The sequence below is a fragment of the Mesoplodon mirus genome, assembly GCF_964341445.2.
Source record: "Mesoplodon mirus genome assembly, chromosome: 4".
Classification (NCBI taxonomy): Eukaryota; Metazoa; Chordata; class Mammalia; order Artiodactyla; family Ziphiidae; genus Mesoplodon; species Mesoplodon mirus.
In genome coordinates this window covers 12,531,140-12,557,564 of record NC_138979.1, presented here as the reverse complement: position 1 = coordinate 12,557,564, position 26,425 = coordinate 12,531,140, and the positions used below count along the sequence as shown (strand labels likewise).

General features: G+C 44.0%; 1 protein-coding gene across 1 annotated transcript in view; it reads right to left on the bottom strand.

Moving 5' to 3' along the window:
- Positions 1-22,077, bottom strand: part of LOC309802829 (uncharacterized protein C10orf67, mitochondrial) — a gene marked incomplete at its 5' end in the record, with an annotated part of 117,096 nt that extends 95,019 nt beyond the window's left edge. Inside the window, 2 exons of the mRNA XM_082618719.1 lie at positions 2,696-2,816; positions 21,914-22,077. Of these exons, the coding sequence (XP_082474845.1) occupies positions 2,696-2,816; positions 21,914-22,077 (285 nt within the window). The remainder of the gene's footprint in view (positions 1-2,695; positions 2,817-21,913) is intronic.
- Positions 22,078-26,425: the final 4,348 nt, after the last annotated feature.

Genomic DNA, 26,425 nt, shown 5'->3' with positions numbered 1-26,425 from the left:
ATGGAAAACAATCCTTAGTAAAACAGCAGCAAATAATGCAATGCCAAAGGAAATATTATAGTCCAGTTGGGTTCGTTCCAGGTTTACCATCAAAAAATCAAATTTCTTCACATCATCAGATAAAGGAGAAAAACCGTATGACCGTACGACCATCTCAACAGATCCATGAAAAGCATTCAAATCCAGCCATTCATGATTTTTTTTTAAAAAATGCCTCTCACTAATTTGAAATAAAGAAACATCCTTAATCTGATTTAAGCATATTGCATCAGATTTTGGTTCAGCTATATTAAAAAATCCAAATAACAGAAGCATAAAAGAGAGGTAAGTTTACTTCTCTTTCACTAGGTGGTGAAAATGACCCAAGATCCTTCTATCTCCTTAGTCTTCTGTATACCTCAAAATCATGGTGTAACTGGTAGCATCCATGGTCTAGGCACTGAAGTAAAAAGAGGAAGGCAAGAAAGAGAGGAAGGAAAGAGGGACGGGATGAGGAAGAAGTAATGTGGCAGACAGTGCATTGGAACTGTGCCTTAAAGGTTGCCCAAAGCGGCCACCCAATATTTCCACCTAAATTCTACTGACCAGAACTTACTCATGTGGACGCTAGTTGCAAAGGAATAAAGTTATAACACTTTTCTGAAGGCATAAAAGAAGACAATAAATTGGGACATATGTGGGAAAAGAGACATCCTCAAAAGTGGGAGTGTAAATTGGTATAATTTCTATGCAGGGCAACTTGGCAACATCCTTCACAATGATTAATGCATGCATCCTCTGACTCAGACATTTCACTTTTAAGAATTTACATCCCAGTTTTACTGGCATGTGAGTATGAACAGAATTATTCATTGCAGTGAAAGATCTGAAACGACTAAAAAATGATGTCCATCAGTAGGAGGATAGCTAAATAAAAGACGCCAGTTTGTGATACAATGTACTTGTAAAATAGATGAGGAAGCTCTTTATGTACCAACGTACATAAATGATTTCCAAGTTATGTTGTTAAGTGAAAAAACAGAAGCAGAGCAACCTAAAGTATTTGTAGTAGTATGCCACCCTATGTCACAGTTTTATTGATTAGGACTTTTTTTTTTTTTTAAACAGTGGTTAGTAACTTTGTGTTTTTTGGTTTTTTTAAGCTATACTTTTTGTTGTTGTTGTTTTTTAAAATTTATTTATTTTATTATTTTTTATTTTGGGCTGTGTTGGGTCTTCGTTTCTGTGCGAGGGCTTTCTCTAGTTGTGGCAAGCGGGGGCCACTCTTCATCGCGGTGCGCGGGCCTCTCACTATCGCGGCCTATCTTGTTGCGGAGCACAGGGTCCCGACGCGCAGGCTCAGTAGTTGTGGCTCACGGGCCTAGTTGCTCTGCGGCATGTGGGATCTTCCCAGACCAGGGCTCGAACCCGTGTCCCCTGCATTAGCAGGCAGATTCTCAACCACTGCACCACCAGGGAAGCCCAGGACTTTTCATAATAACTCTTGATATCTAATGTGTATGAAATGTTCTGTTTCTTTACAATCAAAAAAGCCCCAAAGCTTTGCTGTACAGAGAAATAAACACAACATTGTAAATCAATTATACTTCAATAAAATTTAAAAAAACATTTTTTTAAAGCCACAAAGGAAATATGATAGAATATGGAGATCTGAAAAAGCTGTATGGTAGTATAGGGGAGCAAAATCTGCCACCTCCAAGTGTGTCTCTTTGGCATGAGGATTTATTTCGGCTGATTACTGTTAAGGCCCCAAAGGCTCAGGAAGAGCCTCTGACATTCCCCACAACTTCCTAGAAGAATGCAGATAGAGGACCTGTTCCAGGAAGGGAGTAGCGCCATAGATAACTGCAGTGTACTATGCACGACCTGTGTAGACCGGGAGGGACCTAGCAAAGCCAGTTAAAAGTCGCCTCTGTGTCCCACTGTCCCTGCGTGGCCCAGCAAACATTTGTTTACCAAACATTTGCTTTTCCATCTTCATGTGAGTTGTCTTCCTCTCCTAGGAAGTCCCAAACCACTATCCTCAACATCCTCTTTTGTCTTTAGCTGAAGGTGAGCGCTTTGGCTATTTTGGCAAGTCACTCAGTTTTCCTGGGTCTCTCCCACATATAAGTTATTAAATTTTTGTTGGATTTTTTCCTGTTCATCTGTCTCGTGTCAATTTAATTCTTAGACCAGCCAGAAGAACCTAGAGGGACAGAGGAAAATTTCTTCCTCCCTGACCATGGGTGACACAGTTATTCACTACTGTATATTATTCTTGACATTTTTCTATATGCCAAAAATATTTTGTAATTTTTTAAAATATCCTAAATAGTAAATGTTCACAGATGTCAAAAGAATTCTAAAGAGAGTAAGGAAACATTTCACTAAACAAGTTAACATATATAAGCACGACATAAATATGACACAAGTAGTAGTTTATACTAATAATTTTAAAAAACACGACTGTCTGAGCTTCCCTGGTGGCGCAGTGGTTGAGAGTCCGCCTGCCGATGCGGGGGACGCGGGTTCGTGCCCCGATTCGGGAGGATCCCACGTGCCGCGGAGCGGCTGGGCCCGCGCGTCCGGAGCCTGTGCTCCTCAACGGGAGAGGCCATAACAGTGAGAGGCCCGCGCACCGCAAAAAAAAAAAAAAAAAAAAAAAAAAAAAAAAACACAACTGTCATCCAACTCAGAATAAATCCAGATTTACCTCCACTAGCTTTTGTGTAGATGAACTCAACTCTTTTAATGGCAAAATCTCACTGGAATCTGTTTGAGTAGCATGGTCTGAGCTGAAAAAGCCAACCTTCAAATCATCTGAAATGTTAAATCTGAAAAAGAAAAAAAAGGGAGGACAGAGAGATTAACTGTGGTTTATATAATAGATATTTCCTTAAAAATATATTTAGTGAGCATATTTCATGCAAATCATATTTTACAGGTTCAAAGGATTGGTGAAGTGAGGAAACCACTGAATTATCTTCTCATGACTAGGGGTTTTCCCCAGGACTCTGCTGGATTATCAGATTCCCTGGACACTAGCACATTGCTCCACGGATACTCATCTTACTTCCGTTTTCTGAGACATGACCAATTTATGAGCCTACTTTTAATATCTTATTTACGTTTTATGTGTGCTTCTGCTTGAAGCCATTATAAATTATGCACGGGCATAGCAAGCAAAATTACTTTTAGATCGAGGTTCTCAAAGTGTGGTGTGAGGAACCCCTGGAGGTTCCAGGACACTCTTTCAGGGAATCCACAGGTCAAAATTATTTTCATAACAATATTAAGGTTCTATTTGCCTTTTCCATTATCATTCTCTCACAAGTGTTCAGTGGAGTTTTCCAGAGGCTACAGGTTATGTGACTGGATGACAGATTGAATGCAGAAGCTGACAGGAGAATTCAGCCATGTGCCATTAAGCCAGGCATTGAGAAGACTTGCAAAAATGTAAAACAATGACACTATTCTCATTAAAGTTTTTGCTTTGAAAAATAGAGTTCATTTTTCTTTAAAATACATCACTTATACTAACACAGAATTGGTTTATCATTATTTTAAACGTCTCTCCTTTAAAATTTCTAATATGGTAACTCTGAATAGATATAACATAAACTAAAGCTCTTTGAGGGACCCTATAATTTTTAAGACTGTAAAGAGGTCCTGAAAACAAAAGATTTGAGAACTTCTTCTTTAAGATAATCACACCACTGTACTATATTTGATTTTAAACAGAATTCCCCCCAAAATCTAAGTAGGAGCAAGTATTTGTAATGTTCTCCTACAGACTTTTAACTACAGGCATCTCAGACTGTAACAAGAAGGCCAGTTTTCTGGATGTACTCTCTCTGTCAATTTGACCAAACTTACCACAACTATTGGTTTCTAAAATGTCAGGTGAAAAAAGAGAGCCGTGAAAGCTCAAGTAGAATTCCCAGACTTTTCAGTGCAGGCTCGGTAGACGGAGCGTCTGTGTTTCTACCCCTCACTTGTCTGCTGACCAGGTGTGGCAGACTGTGATTGGGGGCACCCCATGGCAAGCCCTCTCTTTTTACCGCTGGCAGAGCCTCAGATTTATCTCCCATGGAACTCAGGGGAGGGTGATCATATTCCCAGTATCAAGGGTAACCCTCGTCTGGTCTCAGCCCACCACAGTGATCCCATTCTTCTGGTCAGATATTTTAGGGGTGGGTGTGGGACTCAGTTCTGGTGAGTGTGACGGGAGAAAAGATCTGTCGGGGGCTTGTGGGAAAGCTTTATACACAGAAGCACCAGGGAGAGGCTTCCTCTATGACCCTGGACATTGCCACGTGTGGAAATGAGGCCAGGAACTGGCACAGTCATCTGGTGACCACAAGAGGGGCCAGCCAGAGGGCAAAGCCAGTGCACAGATGACGAGCTTTTAAAAAGATGGAAATAATTTTGACTGCTGACTTTGTTTAGCCATTGACTCAACTCTGACACTCGTCACACTTCTGGTCTTCCTGGAATGTCATACAATAAATCAACAATTTGTGAGAGTTTCCGTCAACCACAGCTGAAAGCATCCTAACTGATATTCAGCGTGACGTTATGTAAATTACTTACCTTTTCTGTGCCTTGGTTTCCTCTTATGCAAAGTAAATAGTGCCTATTTCATAGAGTTATTGCCAGGACAGTGAGTTGAGAAGTACTCTGAATGGTGTACGTCACACGGGAAGCCTTCACGAAATGTGACCTATTTTTGGTGCTGTGACAGTAGCTGTTGCTATCACCACTGTATATTTTTAGATTTTGATATTCACTACACTGTAATGATTTTCAACTAATCCCACTAAATTTTCAACTAACCTTCCGCACACCCATCAATATTATACTGATGACAGACCTAGTCAGCAGCATTATTCAAAGCAGAGGGAGCATCCGTAATGCTGTACATCTCAATTTCAATGAAAATTTCTAGTGTTTTCCCACAAAAAAATTGTATTTTAGATTTGGCCTACTTTCTTTTAGGAGGCTATTTTTTTCTCACTAACACAGTACCTTTGGGAGAGGCAATCTCCATTGGCCCAAGGGTCCCTGCATGTTCCTTCTGGGCATGCCAAGAAATACAAAGGCCCTGATCACTCTTTCCTTGGGCCATTCCTGAGTTGCGTTTGCAGTGAGCAACCTTGAAGGATGAGGTAATGCCTTTCCCCTGCCAAGAAGCAGGCTTGCTACTCCTTACTGAAAAAGTGGAACCCCCCAAACTCAGGGATCCTCTCCTTTAATACAACTCACTACTGTGTATAGGCACCCATGGTAGGTCTTTTGTGACACCCTCATGGAACTTAGGGGGCATGGGGAATCCATGCAAATAAACATGAATCACTAATACTGTTTTTGCCATGATGAAGTCCTTTGTCTCTGACCCAGGAGTCATGTCTTCTGCCAACAGCCATGAAACAGTAACAAGCAAACATATTAGCTTGTAAGGAGGGTAAGATCTCACACACTGCACAGTCCTTGACAAGTACCTGACCCATAAAATCCTCTTGATAAATGCTTGTTGTATTCAATTCCTTAAAAAAAAACCCAAAAAAACTAAGATATAGCAATTAACTGAAAAGATCACCAATATTTAAGGCTTTGTCTATCTAAAATCTATAACCATTTTTGAAAATAACTTCTGAAAACCACTACTAAATTATAATCACTATGTTAAAGTTAAATATGTATAATATTGTACTGAACTATAGAAATGGATGAATCATATGATCAAGTATGATAAAAAAATTTTAATGTACTTTTTCTTCTTTTTTTTTTTTGTGGTACGCGGGCCTCTCACTGTTGTGGCCTCTCCTGTTGCGGAGCACAGGCTCTGGACACGCAGGCTCAGCGGCCATGGCTCACGGGCCCAGCCATTCCGCAGCATGCGGGATCCTCCCGGACCGGGGCACAAACCCATGTCCCCTGCATCGGCAGGCGGACTCTCAACCACTGCGCCACCAGGGAAGCTCTAATGTACTTTTTAAAGCAATTTATAACAAATAGGAGAAACCAACTTTTAAGTGGTGATGACATAAAATTTCAGGGAAAATGTTCTTGGTACTTTTCAAAGCTGACAAATATTGATGACAAACTGTCCATGTGGTAAATTTTTTTCTAGAATATGTGTTTTAGAAATTTTAACGAAATTCTTTTATGATACATTTGGGAATCTTTTAAAACATGAAATAAAAATAAAATCATTATACTTCTGAACAAGCGTCCCACAAAATATAGATAATAAACATTTCCTAAAATGACTGCATCTCCAAATCTTTTGTCATTTTCATCTATCATTCCCATTGTTCTAAAACTCAGGTTGTACCACTACCCCACTACGGAGGACTTTGATAGCCTTCCCCTGCTTAAGAAAATGAAACTCAATCTTCTTATTCTGACCTCCAAAATATGCAGGCAAACTACTTTTCGGAGCTTCGTGCGTTTAACAAAGAATAACTGAGTACCTACTATTTGCCGGGCACTATTTTTGGCACCAAGGATAACAGCAGTGGACAAGGCAAAGGTTTTGTTCTCGTGGAACTTACAGTCTAATGGGAGACAACCAGTAAACAAGTAAACAAAAACATGTTACATGTTCTGAGGTAGTGTTAAGCCTCATCTCTCATTAAGTATACCCCATGTGGGCTTCCCTGGTGGCGGAGTGGTTGAGAGTCCGCCTGCCAATGCAGGGGACGCGGGTTCGTGCCCTAGTCTGGAAGATTCCACATGCCGCGGAGAGGCTGGGCCCGTGAGCCATGGCCGCTGAGCCTGCGCGTCCGGAGCCTGTGCTCTGCAATGGGAGAGGCCACAACAGTGAGAGGCCTGCGTACCGCAAAAAAAAAAAAAAAAAAAAAGTATACCCCATGTACCATCTCATCTGTCACACATCTTCCTGTTAAAAGTTCCCAAAATACATCTGTACCTCAGCCTAGGACAAAGTTTCCCTACAGTTCTACCTATCAAAACCATACGTAGGGCTTCCCTGGTGGCGCAGCGGTTGAGAGTCCGCCTGCCGATGCAGGGGACGTGGGTTCGTGCCCTGGTCCGGGAGGATCCCACATGCCGCGGAGCGGCTGGGCCCGTGAGCCATGGCCTCTGGGCCTGTGCGTCCGGAGCCTGTGCTCCGCAGCAGGAGAGGCCACGGCGGTGAGAGGCCCGCGTACCACAAAAAAAAAAAAAAAAAAAAAAAAAAACCATACGTAGTCACTTTCTTTTCCATGTTCCTTTTCCTTCCCTTCCCTTCCCAGAGGACAGGAATCAACATGGTGGCCAATGAGATGGGTCAATTGTTCAATGATGAAAAAGCTTGGGAGCCATGCAGAGGAGAAGGCCAACGGTTCCAGTAGCCAAGGATGGAGGGAAGTTGGGAGAACACGGGCAGCAGCACAGAGGCAGCAGGCAGAGGAGAGCCCACATGCCTGGGAGATCGGATACATTGAACCAACGTGTAAATGTACTGAAGATGATAGAAGTCACGTTCTTTAGTCCCCGAAATGATATTTACAAACTTAAGAAAAGAGTAGGCTAGAATATACCTTGAGACAATGTAATGGAATTGGAAGTTCTGGCATGAGGGCATGGTTTTATAATTATGTACGTAGATAGATAAATAGTTATAGGTACATACATGTGCATATGAATGTGTGCATATATCATACATATGTACATATATTTATATACCTTTGTTTCTAGTTCTGTCCAATATGAGAGCCTAGAAGCAATGACACCCCAGTAACAACGAGCACACTGAACACTCAGATGTTGGTTTTTAAATACCATTCTGCACTAAAAGGAACCAGGGCTTCTTGGAAAAATGGCTGGTTCCAAAGCTGGGCTAAAAGTATAAAATGAGCCTGGAACATCTTGTTACTCCAGAAAGTGAGGAAATACTCAAAAAATGATGGGGACACCTGAGAATGACACAGAAACTAGATTGAAGAGATTCCCACTGGCCATATCTGGGACAATTTGAGCATCAAAATAAATGATGAGGGACTTCCCTGGTGGTGTAGTGGTTAGGAATCCACCTGCCAATGCAGGGGACACGGGTTCAAGCCCTGGTCCGGGAAGATCCCACATGTCTTGAAGCAACTAAGCCCATGTGCCACAACTACTGAGCCTGCAAGCCACAGCTACTGAGCCTCCATGCCACAGCTACAGAAGCCCACACGCCTAGAGCCCATTCTCTGCAACGAGAAGCCACCACAATGAGAAGCCCGCACACTGCAACGAAGAGTAGCCACCACTCGCCGCAACTAGGGGAAGCCTGCGCACAGCAATGAAGACCCAATGCAGCCAAAAATAAATAAATAAAATAATTTAAATAAATAAATAAATGATTATAAAGTATCAGCTTACAACCTATTGAATGAAATATGAATCCAGCAGTCCACACTGACATAAATGAATGAATAAACAGATAAATGAGAATGGGAAGCTCTAGTAAATGTATTAGAAAAGAATGATGAAAACAGAATCACCATTTGGCAACCACCATAGAGGTGACTGATTAAGGTGGGAGTTATCAATGGCAGCTAGGGCTAAGCTTAGCTTAAAGGCTAAGGCTGGTCAGTGGAAGTGTTTGATTAGGAAAAGGATATTCTGTTGAAAAATTAAGAACAGGACTACTAGGACTTCCCTGGCGGTCCAGTGGTTAAGACTCCATTTCTCCAGCATTCCTGCCAAGAATGCATGACCTGAGTCTGGTTATAAGGAAACACTAGATGGACCCAGGTAGAGCTGGTCATGCTACAGAATGTCTGTGCTTTTTGAAAAAGTGTCAAGGACATGAACAACAGGGAGAGGCTGAGGAACTCTTCCTGCTGAATATGTCTGAGGGGACAGGATAGCTAAAGACAACACACACTCCTAGATAGGATCCTGGACCAGAAAGGAAAGAAAGAGTCATTGCTGGTACACTTGGCACAGCTTGAAAGGGGCTTGTTATAGGGCTGTGCAATGTCAATCTGCTGATTTGAGAGCCGTGTTGGTCATGTAGGAAAGTATCCCTTCTAGGAAAAACACACTTGAATGCTTAGGAGTGATGGGAACCATGTCTATAGCTTGCTCTCAAAAGCTCCTAAAAAGACTGATAATAATGAATGTCTGAGTGTTTGTATGTGTGTGTGAATGTGTACAAGGGGAGAGGAGGAAGAGGAGAGAGAAAACAAATATGGTAAAATGTTAAGAATTTTAGAATCTAGGTGAAGGGGATGTGGGAGTTCTTAGTTCTGTTCTGACAACTTTTCTGTAGATCTGAAATTATTTCAGAATAAACTATTTTTTAAAAGTCACGTGCATCCTTCAAGCAAGCTCAAATTTTACCAATTTCACCCAGTAAGAACTGTCAGTATGTTAGGCCTTAATGAACAATGAAATGTGAATTGGGAAGCAACATATACCACATTTGTGTGTGCTACTTCAACCCGTTTTCCAAGTCCCAAGTAAGGAGCCGACTTTTATTGGAGCCTAGAGTAAGAGAAATCTAGATTGCACTGCAAGCTGCTCTTCCACTTGGACGTCACGAACCAGCAGATACACTGGGACTCTCAAGAGTGTCTGGAACAACCAGGTATGCTCTGGTTGACCCTTTGGCGAACGCCCATCACAAAATCGCAGCATAGACCTCTAGGATTTTGAAGTACATCTTATGCCGTCTTGTGTAGATGACTATCATCCTTTTGACAAAAGAGCCTCTAGCCTGCTTCTGAGCCTTGGAAGAGACTGAATGCCTAACCATGAGTCACCAAGTGACCTTATGGCCTGGGTTTCCCAGGACAAACTGGGTTTTATCTGAACCGCCAAACCATGAAGCTGGGCAAGGGCAGCTTCAATCTCTCATCAGGTGGGAGGGGCGTATCAGACACCAGACTCAGGCAGAAGGAAAGCAATTTATAGGAGTAAGTGGCCCTGTGCCTCTTCCCCCTCAATCCACAGCTATGGCCTCATGGGAAGTTCTGGATGATGAGCTGAGGAAGAAAAAACTCAAGCCTGGTTAACGATGGAGCTGCCACCAGAAGGTGGATACCTGCCGTCTTACAGCCTCACTTGGAGGTGACCCTGAAGAATAGTCATGAAGAAAAATCCTCCCACTGAACAGAACCTGAAGTAGTACATTTGATTTACTACTTTTTCTGGATGAGAAATGGCCAGAACCACACATCTGTATTGATTTATGGGTAGTTGCTCAAGGCTTAACTGGATGGTCAGGAACTTGGAAGGAACAAGATTGAGAGACTGGTGACAAGCAAGTCTAAGGGAGAGTTCCATGGATGAGGCTTTAAGGATGGGTACGGCCTGTAAAAATTTTGTGCCCCATGTGAATGCTCACGTATGATCCACTGCAGAAAAAGTGCTCAGTAATCAGGTAGGCAACAAGACACACCCTGTGGATATCAGTCAGTTTCCACAGCCATCCCAGTTCTCGCTCAATAGCCCTTCAACAAAATGGCCATGGTGGCAGGGATGGAGTTCAAAAAAATGGACTTCTCCTTACCAAGGCTGGCCTGACTGCTGCAAGCCCTGAGGGCCTAATCAGCCCACGTAGAGAGCCCCTAATATGGCCATATTTACTAGTGAGGATAGCCAGCCACCTGGTGGCAGGTTGATAACATTGAACCTCTCCCATCATCCTCATTGGGACAGACATATACTGGATATGGATTTGCATTCCCTGACCATAATGCATCTAACAGAACTGAGGCAGGAGATAGGTGGGCCCCAGGCTGAGCAGCAGGGGTTTGTCCCCTGTGGACAGATACTCCAAGTTGAAGAGGAGGAGGAGCTGAGCCCTGCCCAGATAAGAGGCCATATATTTCTCATTCTTGAGGTCAAGGAGACCCTCCTGACTATACAAGAGCAGAAAGGCTCCTTGGAGGTCAAAAGGGAGTGACGTCAACCTACGCACAGGCCTCTTCACTAGAATCCATCTTGGCTAAGAGATGCGTGCACGCAGGGGAGGACCCTGAGATAAAACAAATACGGACTCAGAACCAGGAAAAGCAAGTTGATTGGCCAAAGGAAACCCGGAAGAAATGCCCCATATAAGTGATTCAAACTACCACGAGGGCATGACTCTCTCTCTCTGAGGCCGCCTGTGTGTCTATCCACACGTACTCTTTTTCCTCCTAATAAGCACTTTGTTTCACTACTTCCCATTTCTTTGTGGAAATTCACTTTCTGCAAAGCTGTACGGGCCAGGGCCTTGTCACTGGCCACTGTTCCCTGGTGGTCTAGTGGCTAGGATTTGGGGCTCTCACTGCTGAAGCCTGACTTTAATCTTTGGCCGGGAACCAAAATCCTGCTTCATGCCACTGCGGGCCAAGGCCACCTGAGATCAGAACCATCATCCATTGATTCACAGAAGGCCTTATCCACCATCATAACATTGGGCATGGCATCAGTTCTAATCAAGGTACTCTATTTCACAGCAAAAGAAGTACAGCAATGGACTCATGCTCATGGAATTGACTGGTCTTATAAGCAGATAAGGTAGGAGGGTTCATGAAGAAAGAGAGCCAGGCATGGCTTTCTTGACATAAGAGAAGCCATTTTTGGCCTAAGCCATTTTGTGATCTAAGCCTGGCCACAATGCTTGTCCTTGAACAGGTCTCCATAATTAATGACCTTACCGGAAGTGAGGGAAATGCAGGAACAAAGGAAATGCAGTCAAGAAACAACATGTCAGTGACAAAACAGGGTCCTAGTTCCTCCTCAAGAGACATACATAATAATATATCTTTGAGTTCTGCAGGAACTAAGGCCCCCACCCAGGTGGAGGATGGAATGATGACGTTGACCCTCTTGACTTCAGTCAACTAAAGCTTGGACTCTGTCAACTTCTGCCCCAATTCTATGCTGAATTCTCCTCTACTCAAGTCCCTTCATGAATATGCATGTACTCTCAGCTTAAAACTTCCCCAATCTTGCTGCTTGGGGACACACTGCTTTGGGAAAGATCCCTGGTGTTCTCCTTACTTGTTGCAAGTAATAAATCATTCCTTCTCCCGATCTTTGGCTTGGTTGTGTCTTTTGGCTCAACACCCACCAAGAGGTGAACCCAGTTTTGGGATAACAGTCTTATCACATATCCCATACCCAGTAGAGCCAACCTAGTGGAAAGGTAGAATGGCTTATTGAAGACTCAGTCATGGCAGTTGAGAGACAAATCCACGAAAGGATGTGGTTCTGTCTTATAGGATGTAGTACATGCTTTCAAAGGGGAGCAGAATTTGCCACCCCAAAATATGCCTCTTTGACATAAGGATTATCTTGAGCTAGTTATTTTTAAGAAACTACAGGACTTCCCTGGTGGCGCAGTTGTTAAGAATCCTCCTGCCAATGCAGGGGAAGATCCCACAAGCCACAGAGCAACTACTACTGTGTTGCCACAACTACTGAGCCCACGTGCCACAACGACTGAAGCCCGCGTGCCTAGAGCCCGTGCTCCACAACAAGAGAAGCCACTGCAATGAGAAGCCCGGGCACCGCAACAAAGAGTAGCCCTCGCTCACCACAACTAGAGAAAGCCCATGCGCAGCAAAGAGGACCCAACACAGCCAAAAATAAATAAATAAATAAATAAATAAATAAATAAATTTATAAAATAAAATGGTAAAATATTTTTTTTTAAAAAAGAAAGAGGGCCTCCCTGGTGGCGCAGTGGTTGAGAGTCCGCCTGCCGATGCAGGGGATGCGGGTTCGTGCCCCGGTCTGGGAGGGTCCCATATGCCGCGGAGCGGCTGGGCCCGTGAGCCATGGCCGCTGGGCCTGCGCGTCCGGAGCCTGTGCTCCGCAACGGGAGAGGCCACAACAGTGAGAGGCCCGCATACCGCAAAAAAAAAAAAAAAAAAAAAAGAAAGAAACTACACACACAGGAGAAGCTCTGAAAATGGAATAAAAGTTACCCTTTTGTATGAGACATTTACATTTGTAAGGAAAATCTCTGTTGTAAGCTTGTCTTCCTGGCTGTACCGGGAAGAGGAGAATGACTAAATCTCTAGAAACTCTTACCAATGTAGAAGACGTGGACTTAAAGCTGCATAACAACCATCCCCTTGTTTACCGTGCTTTTCCTCGGAACCTCCCATAACTGGCTCCAACCTCACCCTCAACATCTTCTTTTGTGTTTAGCTGGAGATGATATTTAAGGTGGTGTCATGGGCCATTTCAGGGAGTTACTCAGTTTTCCTGGGTATCTCTTTTGTATACAGGAGGTATACGTGTTATTAAACTTCTGTTGGTGGTATTTTTTTTTCTCCAGTTAATCTGTCTTTTTTTACAGGGTGGGGTCGGGGGCGCTCTCAGCCAGTGACATAGAAAGGGTAGAAGGAAAATTGTTAGGGGAACCACTGACTGAAACCGCCCACCCTGGCCAGACAAGGTAGTAGCCACTTGCATGAGTTTCTTGACAACAGGAGGTCCTGGTAAGGAACGTGGAACTAACAAGCTACCACCACCCTGAAGAATTCAGGAAAGGTCAGGAGAGAGGAGATGCAAGCCCATATGTCCTACCAACCTCCCAGAATCCTTCTCGCTGGAATCCGTCTTGGCTGAGCGATGAGTGCACCACCAGGAAGGACCCTGAGTCAGAATGACTGGCCAGAGACAACCCGGAAACTAACCCCATTACCGTAGAACCCGAGACTGCAAGCCCCGTGGCAGAGCAGTCCTCCTGGGGTCCCTCATCCTGCTGCTCTCCACCCAGGCACCCCTTCCCAATAAAGTCTCTTGCTTTGCCAACACGTGTGTCTCCTCGGACAATTCATTTCTTAGTGTTAGACAAGAGCCCACTCCCGGGCCCTGGAAGGGGTCCCCCTTCCTGCAACAAAATCACTTTTCTTCCTCTACACTTTGAATCAGTACAAGACGCCATCTCTCCCACAGCCACAGGTCCAGAAATTGAGGGGTGAAAGGGGAAGAGGGTCCTCTCACCCTTACACCTAATAATCCACCCCTAAAATCACTGCTTTCCTGTCCCAGCAACTCCATGAGCTGCTGGCTTGGAGGTCTTAGTTCCCAAGGGGAGAATGCTTCTACCAGGAAGCACAACAATGTTTCCAGTGAATTAGATGAGAGTGAATTGAACTGGTACCTGGCCACACTGTGTGATCCTTACACCACTAAACCAAAGGCAGAGAAAGGGGGCACTCTACTGGTTGAAGTGATTAATTCGGATTATCAAGAGGAAAACAGCTTGTGGGTACACAGTGGAGTCCAGAACGATGTCTGGAACCCAGGAGTTTCTCTGGAGTAACTCTCAGCATTTCCATGTCCAACAGCAGAGATTAATGGAAAAATACAGCAACCCCCCCAAACAAGACAGGACTTTTGAGGACTCAGGACCTTCAAGAATGACGAGATGGATCTCCCAGCTATGTACAGAACCTTGGCTTGCCTGTATCTTTCACCAAGTTCCTTGGCCACTCAACAAGCCATGCCCATGTGAAATGGAGACGGACCCTATGGTGCTTGCCCCCCATGTCCTCAGGCTGCATTTTGCCTGTGGAAAAGCTTTAGCCAAAGAATAAGTTTAATCAGAGAAGTGAGAAAATGCAGAAACAGAGGAAAACAGTCAAAGGAGACCAAATAATAATAGTTTAGTCACTAAGCAAAGTCAAGGACCTTTAGTTCCTCCTTAAGGGCTATAGGTAATATTCTGAGCTATATCCCGTGAGCTGTCTTATAGATACGGAAACCCTCACCAGGTGGAAGAAGTTAACTACGTGATGACCAGGCTGTAGCCATGACATAAGCTGCCACAATTCCAAGAATTGGCCTCAAAGAAATGGAAACAAACCGACCCTGGAACTGAAGATTAACTGTACCTAAAACAATCGAGATGACGCAGGTCAGACCACTGATGACCAATTTCAAGACGACTGTCAGAGCTGACTGCGCTGTTTCTGCAGGTAGCCGCCTTGCTCTGTCTATAAAGGCTCTTGCTTCCTGATTGTCGGAGTTGAATGGGAGTCGGCCTTGGAACAGGCATCCGCCCTCCCCGCCTCCAGTTGCGGGCCTCTGAAATAAAGCAACCTTTCCTTCCCTACCGACCCTTGTCTCTCGACAATTGGCTTTCCAGCAGCGAGCAGCCGGACCTTGGTAACACATGGACCAGCTCTTGTTACCAGGAAGAGCTAAATCAGACTCCATGTTGGATCTGTTTCTTTTATTTTAACCTTTGCTTCCCGTTGCTTTTGTTCACTAAAAGGATACCCTCTATACATAATGGCCTGCCTTGGGGAACCCTGCCCCTCTGCCTGAATGTTAAACAAAAGTGCCTTTGTTCAGGGAAACATCCTGACCCTGTCCACTTGTGAATGGCTGCAAGAAACAAGAAATTAACACATCCCCTCCCTGAGGCTGGCCATTCCAGGAGATATTTGCAGGAATTATGGCCTTTTTACTTTACTTCCTCACCCCCTCCCCCTCTCTGTTCCATCAAAGAAATTGGCATCCAAACCCCGATAAGATGGGGTTTTTTGGAGATATTAGTTTCCCATCTTTTCCGTCTGTGGCTTTCCGAATAAAGCCTCAACACCTTGTCTCCCGATTTACTTGCCTGTAGTACGGCGAGCACTCTGGGCAGCACCCTCTGGCAGGTGTCTCTACCACCAGCCGCATCCTCTCCCAAGAGGTCTTAATCTCAGCATTTGGTGGGGTGGGAGCCTGCTAAATCTTAGTCCCTTCTGTGCTTACACCACCTCTGCCCTTGGGGTCACAGCTGCATTTGCATTCCCTACGACAATGCTGCTTAGGGTCTTTTATCACCTTTACCACCTTTTACTAGTTAAAAATCCTCTTTAATATTTAATAAGAAACGGGAAATGTTTGTTCCCTGTTCAAATACTGGTGAGGTTTCTGCCTCCTATTTGGACTCTGAGTGCTATATCAATACAATAAATACAAACAACAACCTAAACTTAACCTGTTTCTTTATATTCTGCAACGCCTCCCATTTAATAGAACTCAGTGACTCACCCCTCCAGCCTGGAAATGCAATCCTTTACCCTTTCCAGCACCAAGCGGCTCCTTTTTACTACTCAGCTGCATTTTTCAATAAGCTTGACCACATATGTTCTTTCCTTTCTTCCCACTTTAAGCAAAAGATCTGTGGTAGGTGGTAAATTATGAATGTGAGTAGGTTTTATGATAAATATATAATGTTACATGTCAATTAGATCTCAAAACTAGAAAAAAAATAGAGGTGCAAAAAAAAAAAAAACACCCCAAATACATATATCTTCAGGATATGATTTAGAAACTTGGAATAATGTTTTCAGCTATTCCGTCTGATGCCATAATATTATAGTAATACAGTATGATATTTTAAAACCAGGTTCAAGAATTTTATAGATACCTCCTCCAGGGTGTCTAGAAATAATATTAGTGCCTATTTACTGTGTTAAAGAAAGAGAAAAACACAGGCTCAAAATGGCATTACTTGTTCTAAAGCCCATGATACCAAATCTAGACTTAATACTTGACTTAACTGCAGTTTCAACCTTCCCCAGAAATGTAATCCTAATCAACCAGTCGAATTTTCTGGCAGCACCAAGAAGATAATCTGTCACGGGGGTGTGGGGGGCTCTCCATTCCGCCCCCAGAGGAAGAAGAGGCAATCTGCATGATAAAACCCCTGCCTTTCCCTTTCCCCAAAAAGATAAGCCCTAGCCTAAAAGCATTGCTTTCTTCTCTTTCACTAATAGCTTTTTCCTATAGAAACCTCCTATTTTGTACAACCCCCTTGGAGCACCCTTCTAATTGCTAGGCAGAATGCTGCCCAATTCATGAATCACCTAACTAAACCAATTAGATCTTCAAATCTACTGGGGTGAATTTTGTTTTTTAACAATTGAATGCGGACTTCCCTGGTGGTGCAGTGGTTAAGAATCCACCTGCCGCTGCAGGGGACGCGGGTTCGAGCCCTGGTCCCAGAAGATCCCCCACGTGCTGCGGAGCAACTAAGCCTGCGAGCCACAACTACTGAGCCCGCGTGCTGCAACTACTGAAGCCGCACGCCTAGAGCCCGCGCTCCGCAACAAGAGAAGCCACCGCAATGAGAAGCCTGCGCACCGCAACGAAGAGTAGCCCCCGCTGGCCTCAGCTAGAGAAAGTCCGCGCGCAGCAACAAAGACCCAACGCAGCCAAAAAAAAAAAAAACCACAATTGAACGCTTAACTTGTCCTATGTGCTTAGTCAAGATATACGTCTTGATACACACACACTTTCTTCTCAGGTTATCTACCTTTCTTGTTCTGAAGATATGGAAGCTGAGGCTCAAAGATTGTAAGTACAGTAAGTCCCCTAATACGAACCTTCAAGTTGCGAAGGTTAATCTAAAAATCACAAGCCTGGGAATTCCCTGGCGGTCCAGTGGTTAGGACCCCACGCTCTCACTGCCGAGGGTGCTGGTTCAATCCCCGGTTGGGGAACTATGATCCCGCAAGCCACATGGCATTACCAACAAAAAACAAAAAAAACAAAAAACCACAAGCCTGAAGTGACAGAGTCTTACCCTCCATCCCTGGTGAGAACAGGCCTATGGATCTACTATCCCTAACTGGTCCTAACTTTTTGAGTGACTGATTTAGAAAGTTCTGGCTCATTCAGAATCTAAGTGAAACATGAAAGTTCATTCTTCAGCTTCCCATCAAATTCCAAATGTGTCTAATTTTAGATAACAACCCCTCTGCCTAGAATGGAAACCAACATCACAACAAACTAAGTGGTTCCTACACAGTCCTTATTTACAGGTTTAACAATTTGATTTCTGAATAACAGCTTAGTTATTATGCATAAAATACAGTCTTGGAAAAATAGCAATTACAGGGGGTTTTTCAAACAAATTAGATAAAAAATTAACATGTTAACTTATAGAAAATAGATCCATGAATATTTTTTAATAGAATGCAATGACATGTCTCACTAAATCCTAGAATAATCTATCCTAACAAATGCTCATTAATGAATTAGTCAAAGAAAGTGGCATTAAGTGCACCAAACTTTCACTATGGTGTACTGCTCAATTTTAACTAAGGAAAATATTGCTTCCACCTTTTTCCTCTTCAAAGAGCATACAACTTTGATGTGCCCCAAGGCTCACACACTTCTTTTCACTCACTGCCTGGGTGATCTGACCAAGTTTCCCAGCTCTAGATCCATCTTTGTGTCAATTACCCCCACAATGGTACAGCCATCCTGAGCCTCTCTCTGAACTTTAGGGTTTAAAGGTAGCAGAATATGGCACCCTGAAATATGCCCCTTGAGCATAAGGATTATTTTGAGCTAATTATTTTTGAGAAACTGCAGACACAGGTGAAGCCCTGGAAACAGAGTAGAAGTTACCCCCCTTTGTAAGAGAAATTTACATTTATAAAGGAACTCTCCTACCAGTAAGATGACTCTAACTCACAAAAGAATCTTATTAAAGGAGAAGACACCCCTTTAAGTCTGCATAACAGACCTTACCCTTTTTTACTGGACTTCTTGGTAACCTCCCATAACTGGCCTCCCTCCACCGTACATCTTTCTTTTGTATTCAGCTGAAGATGGTATTTAAAGTGGTGGCTTGGGCCATCTTGGAGTTTTACTCATTTTTCCTGGGTAACTCCTAGGTATACATGAGACATGCATGTTAATAAACTTGTTTGTTTTCCTCTTGTTAATCTTTTATAACCGGGGCTGTCTCAGCCAAGAACTCAGAAGAGTACAGGGTAAATTACTGTTCCTTCTCTAAAGACTCACATAATCAACTACCAACTTAACAGCCTAGATGGATGGCTAAGAGTTACATCTGAGATATTATGTCCAAAAGTAAGCTTATGATATTCCCCCCAAAGCTATTCGTGTCCTAGTCTTCTCCATCCCAGTTCATGGCAACTCCATCCTTCCAGTTAGCCAGCTCCCACTCTGTGCCTATCAGTCCTACCTTCAACATAGATCTAGAACCTGACTAGTCTCACCACCTCCAACTCCTATTACCACCACGGTCATTTTTCACCAAGCATGTTGTCCTAGTCCCTTAACTGGTTTCCCTGTTTCTTCCCCGGTCCTCACTATAGTCTAATATCAAAGCAATTGCCAGAGTAATTCTGTTGAAAGATAAACCAGATTATGTCATTCCTTTCCTGCAATGCCCTCGTGTCTTCTCATCTGTGACAGTGTGATTTATAATAAACATATATATATTGGTCTTCATCCGTGCTTCCTGCCTCACAGCAGGCCAAACCCTTGGAATTTCCTAAGCGACAAGCACAATGAGAGAATCTTTTGTTATATTGATAATATTTGGTCTTCTGTCCTCAGTTTCTGAAATGGTGGGAAAAGGTGAACGGGGTGTCTTTGGCTATTCGTGAGAAGCCCCTTTCAACCACACCTGATTTTATGTGAATGAGGTGACTTTTGAAAAGCCCCTAAGGATGGGGGTGGTTGCCAGGGGAACCAACCATGATGAGAGGGTTAGAACTTTCCATCCCAACCCCCAATTCCACCTCTGGAGAGGGCTGGAGGTTGAATCAATCACAAAAAGTCAATGATTCCATCAATTCTGCCCATGCAATGAAGGTTTCATAAACATCCCTGAATTACAGGGTTCAGAGAGCTTCCAGGTTGGTGAACAAGAATGAACTCATGTGCCAGGAGGGTGGTGCACCCGAAACTCTACAGGGACAGAAGCTCTTGTGCTCCAGACCCTTCCAGACCTTGCCCTATGTATCTCTTCCTCTGGCTCTTCATTCATATCCTTTAATATTCTTTGTAATAAACCAGTAACCGAGTAGGTAAACTGGATTCTTGAGTCCTGTGAGCCACTCTAGCAAATCAACTGAACTTGAGGAACCTCTGAGTTATAGCTGGTTGTCAGAAGCACAGGTGACAACCTGGACTTGCAATTGGCCTCTTAAGAGGGAGGACAGGGGCAGTCTTGTGGGACTGAGCCCTTAACATATGGAATCTGACACTATCTCCAGTTAAACTACAGGACACAAGAACAAAATAGTGGTTACCAGTAGGGAGAGGGAAAGAGGGAGGGGCAACACAGGGGTACGGGATTAAGAGGTACAAACTATTAAGTAAGCTACAGGATATAATGTACAACATGGGGAATATAGCCAATATTTTATAAGAACTGTAAGAGTATAACATTTAAAAATTTGTGAATCACTATATTGTACACCTGTAATTTACATAATATTGTACAGCAGCTATACTTCAATTAAAAATAAATAAATAAGCAAACTACAGGACACACCCAGTCAGTGTCTGCTGAGAATGGGAGAATTGCTTGGCAGTGTTGAAAAAACACATCTGACCACCTCATTCAAGGTCAATGCTGAAGTCCTTACAAGGATCTAGGTCCCAAGCCATCCGGCACCATCCCCTTACCTCTGACCTCATCTCCACTGCTCCCTCCTCCCCCACTGCTCCCTCCTCCCCCACTGCTCCAGCCTCCTGGTGACACCCACGCCCACTCTCTTCGGCTTCCTGTCTTGCCTGGAACACTGTTTCCTGAGAGGGCTCCCCCTCCAGCCTGCAGGTCTTCCCCCCAAAGTCATCTCCAAGAAGCCTTCCTTGACCACAGTATCTAAAATTACAACCTCCTTCCCCACACCACACACTATTTCTTCGGCTCTGTTTCCCCCTTAGCACTCACCACCACTTAACTTATTTATTATAGAGTCTGCTTGTTTATCGCTGGTTTCCTGACTAGAACTAAACTTCACAAAGGACGGGCTTAGGTTGGTTTGTGGACTGCTGCTTCCTCATGGGCTGATTCTTCCCTCATTCCGGGACTGCAGTCAGTACCGAGCCTCTCCCGCTCACACCAGACACCTGAGCACCAGCACAGTTCCCCCCCCCCCCCCCAGCACTACAGGTGAAGAGAAACTCACACGGGCATCAGTGGTTCCTTTGTTCACCCAACAAGCACAAACTGAGCCCCTGGCACTGTCAGTCTGGCCGCTGAGCACCGCCAGCGCGTTTTGCTGGAGAAGCTCCCCACCACGGAATGCTGCGGAACCCAAGGCAGGGAGTCATTGCTCTCAGTCGACCACTAGAACAGGTGAGACACTGGGCCCACCGAGCTTACCATCCGCTGCTGCCAATATGTTTTCACAACCACCAATCAACCAGGTTCTGATCCCTTTTAACAAACGCACCCACTTAATACAGTTGAGCGGGGGCAGCTGGTCTGGCGGCACCATTTCACTGCGTCGGTCCCCACCACTGGGCTCTGGTCCCTTCTTCCCACTCGGGAGCGGCCTCAGTGGGCGGGGCTTGCCTCTCAGCCCGCCCACCGGGCACCACGAGGCCCTTGTGTTAGGGCCTCCACAGCAGCCAACCTAGTGCAGGCCACTTACGGATTTCGAAAGGTTTTTAGAAAGAAAAGTACCTTTTTTTTCCCCCCCAAGAAACATCACCTCTACATTATCCAAATAAAACTGGAGCAGAGGGGACAAAGAAGAATTATGAGATCGAAAAACTATAGAAAAGGGTCAATAACAGATAGTTATATTGGCAAACACTTCTGTGGTACTATGTACGCTATATGTATGGCATTCTTCCAAACACTTTCCTCAGATTAACTCACTGGAGGTTCGCTATGAACTATTAAGGAGGCACTATGCGCCACCATCACCATCGCGGCTGCTTCCCCGATGAGATAACGAGGCACAGAGACGTTAGCTAACTCGCCCAACTCTTGGGCCCTGTATCGTGTCATTAGGATTCGAACCCAGGCAGTCTGGCTCCAGAGTCCGTGCTTAGTGTACAGTAGTACATTTTAGAAATCAAAACAGCAGCCCTGTGGCCTGGAGCCCGGAGCCCGGGGAGCGGTGGAGCGCGGGAAGGGGCGCGGGGCGCCATGTTGACCTGGGGAGGGGCAGGGAGCGCGGGCCGGGGCGCCGCAGCTCGCGCCAGTCACCTGGGTCTGAACCGGAATTGTTCAATAGTGGACTCGAGGTTCTCGATGATCTTCCAGCACTCCTCGGTCTCGGGCGCGTCGGCACAGCTCTCCATCGGAGCCGCGGTGGTGGCAGCTGGGCCGGGCGCCTCCCGCCGAGTCCAGGACCCGTCGTCCGTTGCCATGGCGACTCCCGGGGAACCGGCAGAGCGCGGGAATCCTGAGGGCGCGGGCGCGGCGGGCGGCCTGGAGACTGCCCGGGAGTCGACCCGCTGCCGCTTACACTGCCCGCCTGGCTCACGGCTTCCTGTTCTCGGTGCGCACGGGCCAGGCCATGTCCCCAGGAGAGCTGGACTCCTGTAGATAACCCTGCGGCAGCCCACCACGCCCCGAACTCTCCGCGCCTTCTCCTGTGCTAAAGCTCTGAGCTCAGCCTCCTGCGAGGCCCGCGCACTTGGGGGGCGTGGATGCCTAAGCTGCCTCCCTACGTCATCACCCCTCTCCTCGCGACATTAGATGGAAGCTCGACGGCCCTCGCTTTCCTGACCTTCCTCCGTAGGCTAAAGGTCATCTTCCGGGAGGATGAAAAATAGTGCACCCATCTAATAGCGATGCCCTTTGCATGATGAGCCTTGGGATCTCAGAGCAATCCCATAATAAGAGGGAAGCAGGCAGCCTGATGAATTGCCTATACCTGCCAGTTGGCCACAAACGTAAGTGTTCGTGGACAAAAATTTTTTTGCAGAGATTAATCAGGTTTACATTCCTATTTAATATAAAAGGTCAGAACTAACGCATCGTTTTAAGCTATACTGTGTTGTGTGGAATGCATTTTTACTGCTTCTACAATAAGTTCCTTATAGTGAAACTGTTGCTAATCCTTTATTTTAAATGATGTACCACTCATTGACAATGATAGCAAACATCTATTCTGATATCATCAATATGTCATTGCCTGGTTTTGGAAGTAAGTAATTTCAATTTAGAACTAAGCATTTCAATCTGTTGTCTATAGGAAAACAAAATATTTTCTTCTCTCTCATAATAATTATGTAAAAAGTTAATTTGGTATTGGATGCTCAACATACAAAGAATAAATCACTGTAGCATTATCACTACTCTTATATTTAAAGACAAAGATGAAAAGTCCCAAATGCCAAACAAAATTCATAACCAGTGTCAACACAATCTTCCGTGAAGATTCATTTTTCCTTCGGGAAGTTGAAGAAAGGAGAAAAAGAGCTATTTTTACTCTACAGTGGTTTTTATTTTCAAAATCTAACTTCTAAGTCTACATAGGAAATTTTTACTATATAGTGAAAAGAGTATTTTAAAAATATATGTATATGTAAGTGTAATATATGTATAAATTAAATTGTCTTAAGTGAATTTTTATTTTACCACAATGCTTATGAAATTTTTTAAATGAGTAAAATTCCAAGTTAAAAAGCCTGATCCATTTTGAACCAGGCCAAGATAGTGAAAAGACTGACAAGCTGTTGGCTGTTTCACTAATGCAATGCTAAATGAATATTTTGAAACTGAGGAGGGAGATCTCACAGTAGATTTCATGAGTCATTGCTCGGTTCTGTGCAGTGTTTGTTGACCTATAGGGACTGCATAGTTACACCATCCCACAAAAACATGTACTGAACAAAACCTCTTTGTTTGCCCATGCTATATAGCATATCAAGGAGCTTCAGATTTCAGTGTCTAGGAGACCAAGTTATGATGATGATTGTTTTTTGAAACTATGAACTACATAACACTTATCAGTTACCTACATTTATCTCTCAGGTGTTCTGCCTTATAAAATTGTTCATTTCAGATCATATTCCTGCCTCCAATACTGTCACTGTCAGAGAATTTATTATACTAAATGCAGGCCTTTGGTATCACGTGTTGAGTTCATTGATGGTTGTTAATGGAAAGCTTGTGAGCTGTGGATTAAACATTTAAAAAAAATAGCTCTGAAACTTGTTTTAGTACATTGGGCAAGGTTTTTGTTTTTGTTTTAACATCTCTGAGCCTCTCTTTTCTCACCAGTATAAACTAGATAATCAACCTGTCTTGGGGTGGTTGGAAATAATCCATAAAGCAAGAAAAGCAGGCAGCACATAAAACACACTGCAAGTAGAATGCTAACCAGGACTTCAAAGAGTGTGTTCCTTCCTTCTAAACCACAGCCGAGGAATGTACTATTTTAAGTTTTCCATTTTAAAAATGTTGGATATTTCATAAGCGAAAATAATTTTTACTTGCTAAATTAATAGGACTAAGGCCCCAATTTTAAATTTTCAAGTGCTTCTCTGAAACATGTATAAATATAATGTGTCCTTATATGAAAATATCACCTACCAATTATTAAAAGTGTAAACATCTCAGATGAAATAGCATGCGGATTTGATTGAGTCAAGTGCTGGCTCTAAACATAGAAATTTATATATTGCAATTGGATATTATCAGTTCTAGAGTCTAGTAAAAGTAAAAGCCAAGAGGGTTTCAGTGTCGGTTTGTAATTTAAATTCTTTCTAGAGCATCATCCTGCGTAAAGTGCTTATTTTTCTTTTATCATCAGCTGTAATCTAAGATTATGTGGTACAAGCTCTGTTATGTAAACTTGTTTTATGTCGTGCTTCATCCAGAACCAAAGTTCTTAAATAAAGAGTTGTAACAAGAAATAGCAAGGCCCTTAGCCAGGACAATATTATGCTACTAAATCCTTCATGGAAAAACTCCTGAGACTAGATCATTTTAATGTCTTAAATTTTCCTGCCATGAGATAACATGTCCACTCTTTTTTTTTTTTTTTTTTTTTTGCGGTACGCGGGCCTCTCACTGTTGTGGTGTCTCCTGTTGTGGAGCACAGGCTCTGGACGCGCAGGCTCAGCGGCCATGGTTCACGGGCCTAGCCGCTCCGTGGCATGTGGGATCCTCACGGACTGGGGCACAAACCCGTGTCCCCTGCATTGGCAGGCGGACTCTCAACCACTGCACCACCAGGGAAACCCCATGTCCACTCTTATAAAAATCCATCAGTAAGTGTTTGTTGTCTGGCTAAAGCTGAAAACCAAGATGAGAAGCAAGATCGGGAGTCTGGACAGGAGTAACTTTGATATGGAGCTTAGATTTTACTTCCAAATGCCCTTGACTGCTGTAGTAAAGGGTATCCTCTATTTAAATCTAAGTTTACAAGGGAAATCAATAAAAATGTGAAAAAAATGGTAGAGTTTAGCCATCTGCAGAAGTCAGTCTATCTGAGATGGGGATTCCCTGGGGGTCCAGTGGTTAGGACTCCCTGCTTCCACTGCAGAGGGCACAGGTTCCATCCCTGGTCAGGGAACTAAGATTCCCCCAAGCCAGATGGCATGGGCAAAAAAAAAAAGTGAGTCCAGGGGCTTCCCTGGTGGCTCAGTGGTTAAGAATCCGCCTGCCAATGCAGGGGACCTGGGTTCGATCCCTGGTCCAGGAAGATCCCACATGCCACGGAGCAACTAAGCCCGTGCGCCACAACTACTGAGCCCACACGCCACAACTACTGAAGCCCAGGCGCCTAGAGCCCTTGCTCTGCAGCAAGAGAAGTCACCGCAATGAGAAGCCCGTGCACCGCAACGAAGACCCGACACAGTCAAAAATAAATTAATTAAATAAATTAAAAAAAAAAAAAGAAGTGAGTTCATTTGAGAGAAGATTTATGAACCTGGGGCTGAAGGGAATTTGGGAAATCTCCAAGTCTGGTCATGTGACCAGAGTGGATCTTCATGCCTGGGACATAGGGCATCTGTAACATGTCCACTGTAATATATAGTGAGGTCATCCAGGAAATGTAGAAGTCTGAATGGAGAGCAAAAAAAAGCAGTTACTGTATTTCATGCAATCTATCCAAAGGTGTTAAAAATGTGAATCTTAGAATCAGTGAAAGAAGGTATAGTAAGAACTTATCAGACAGAAATCTGTTCAGGGCGCTCCATTTCATCACATCATAGAGGGATCTAGTCTCATGAGATGTGGAACACTCATCAGGCTTTTCCATAACTTGGATAAAGTACCCGCATAGTACCTTCTAGTTCTCTGTTCTTTCTCCAGTGTCACAAGGCAGCTTGCCAATAACTAATCCAGACTCACAGGTACATAGATTTCCAAGAAAGACTTGGTGTAAACAGCAAAAATGTGATTTTGGTTAGTGTGAGTATTCCTCTGTAGCCTGACCTAACGAACTGATAAAATACAGGATTTAGACCCGCCTTCACAAGGGCTAGACTCAGAGGCAAGGCTTTCCCCACAACAAACCTGCAAGTCAGCCTTTGCCTGGGCAGTCAGCCCAACTCATTAACGTCCTGTAACTGCAATTTTAGGCATCCATCATTGTCCTTCAGCTTCAAACCCTATCTTGGAAAAGTGGTAGAAAAAAAATACAAATTGAGCAATTTCAAAGTCTTCAGCCTGATGATCTTCAAAGCAGAACAGTAGCATCAGCTCTCCTCTGGGTCTATAGCCTGCTTGTCCACCCTGCAGATTTTGGATTTGCCAGTC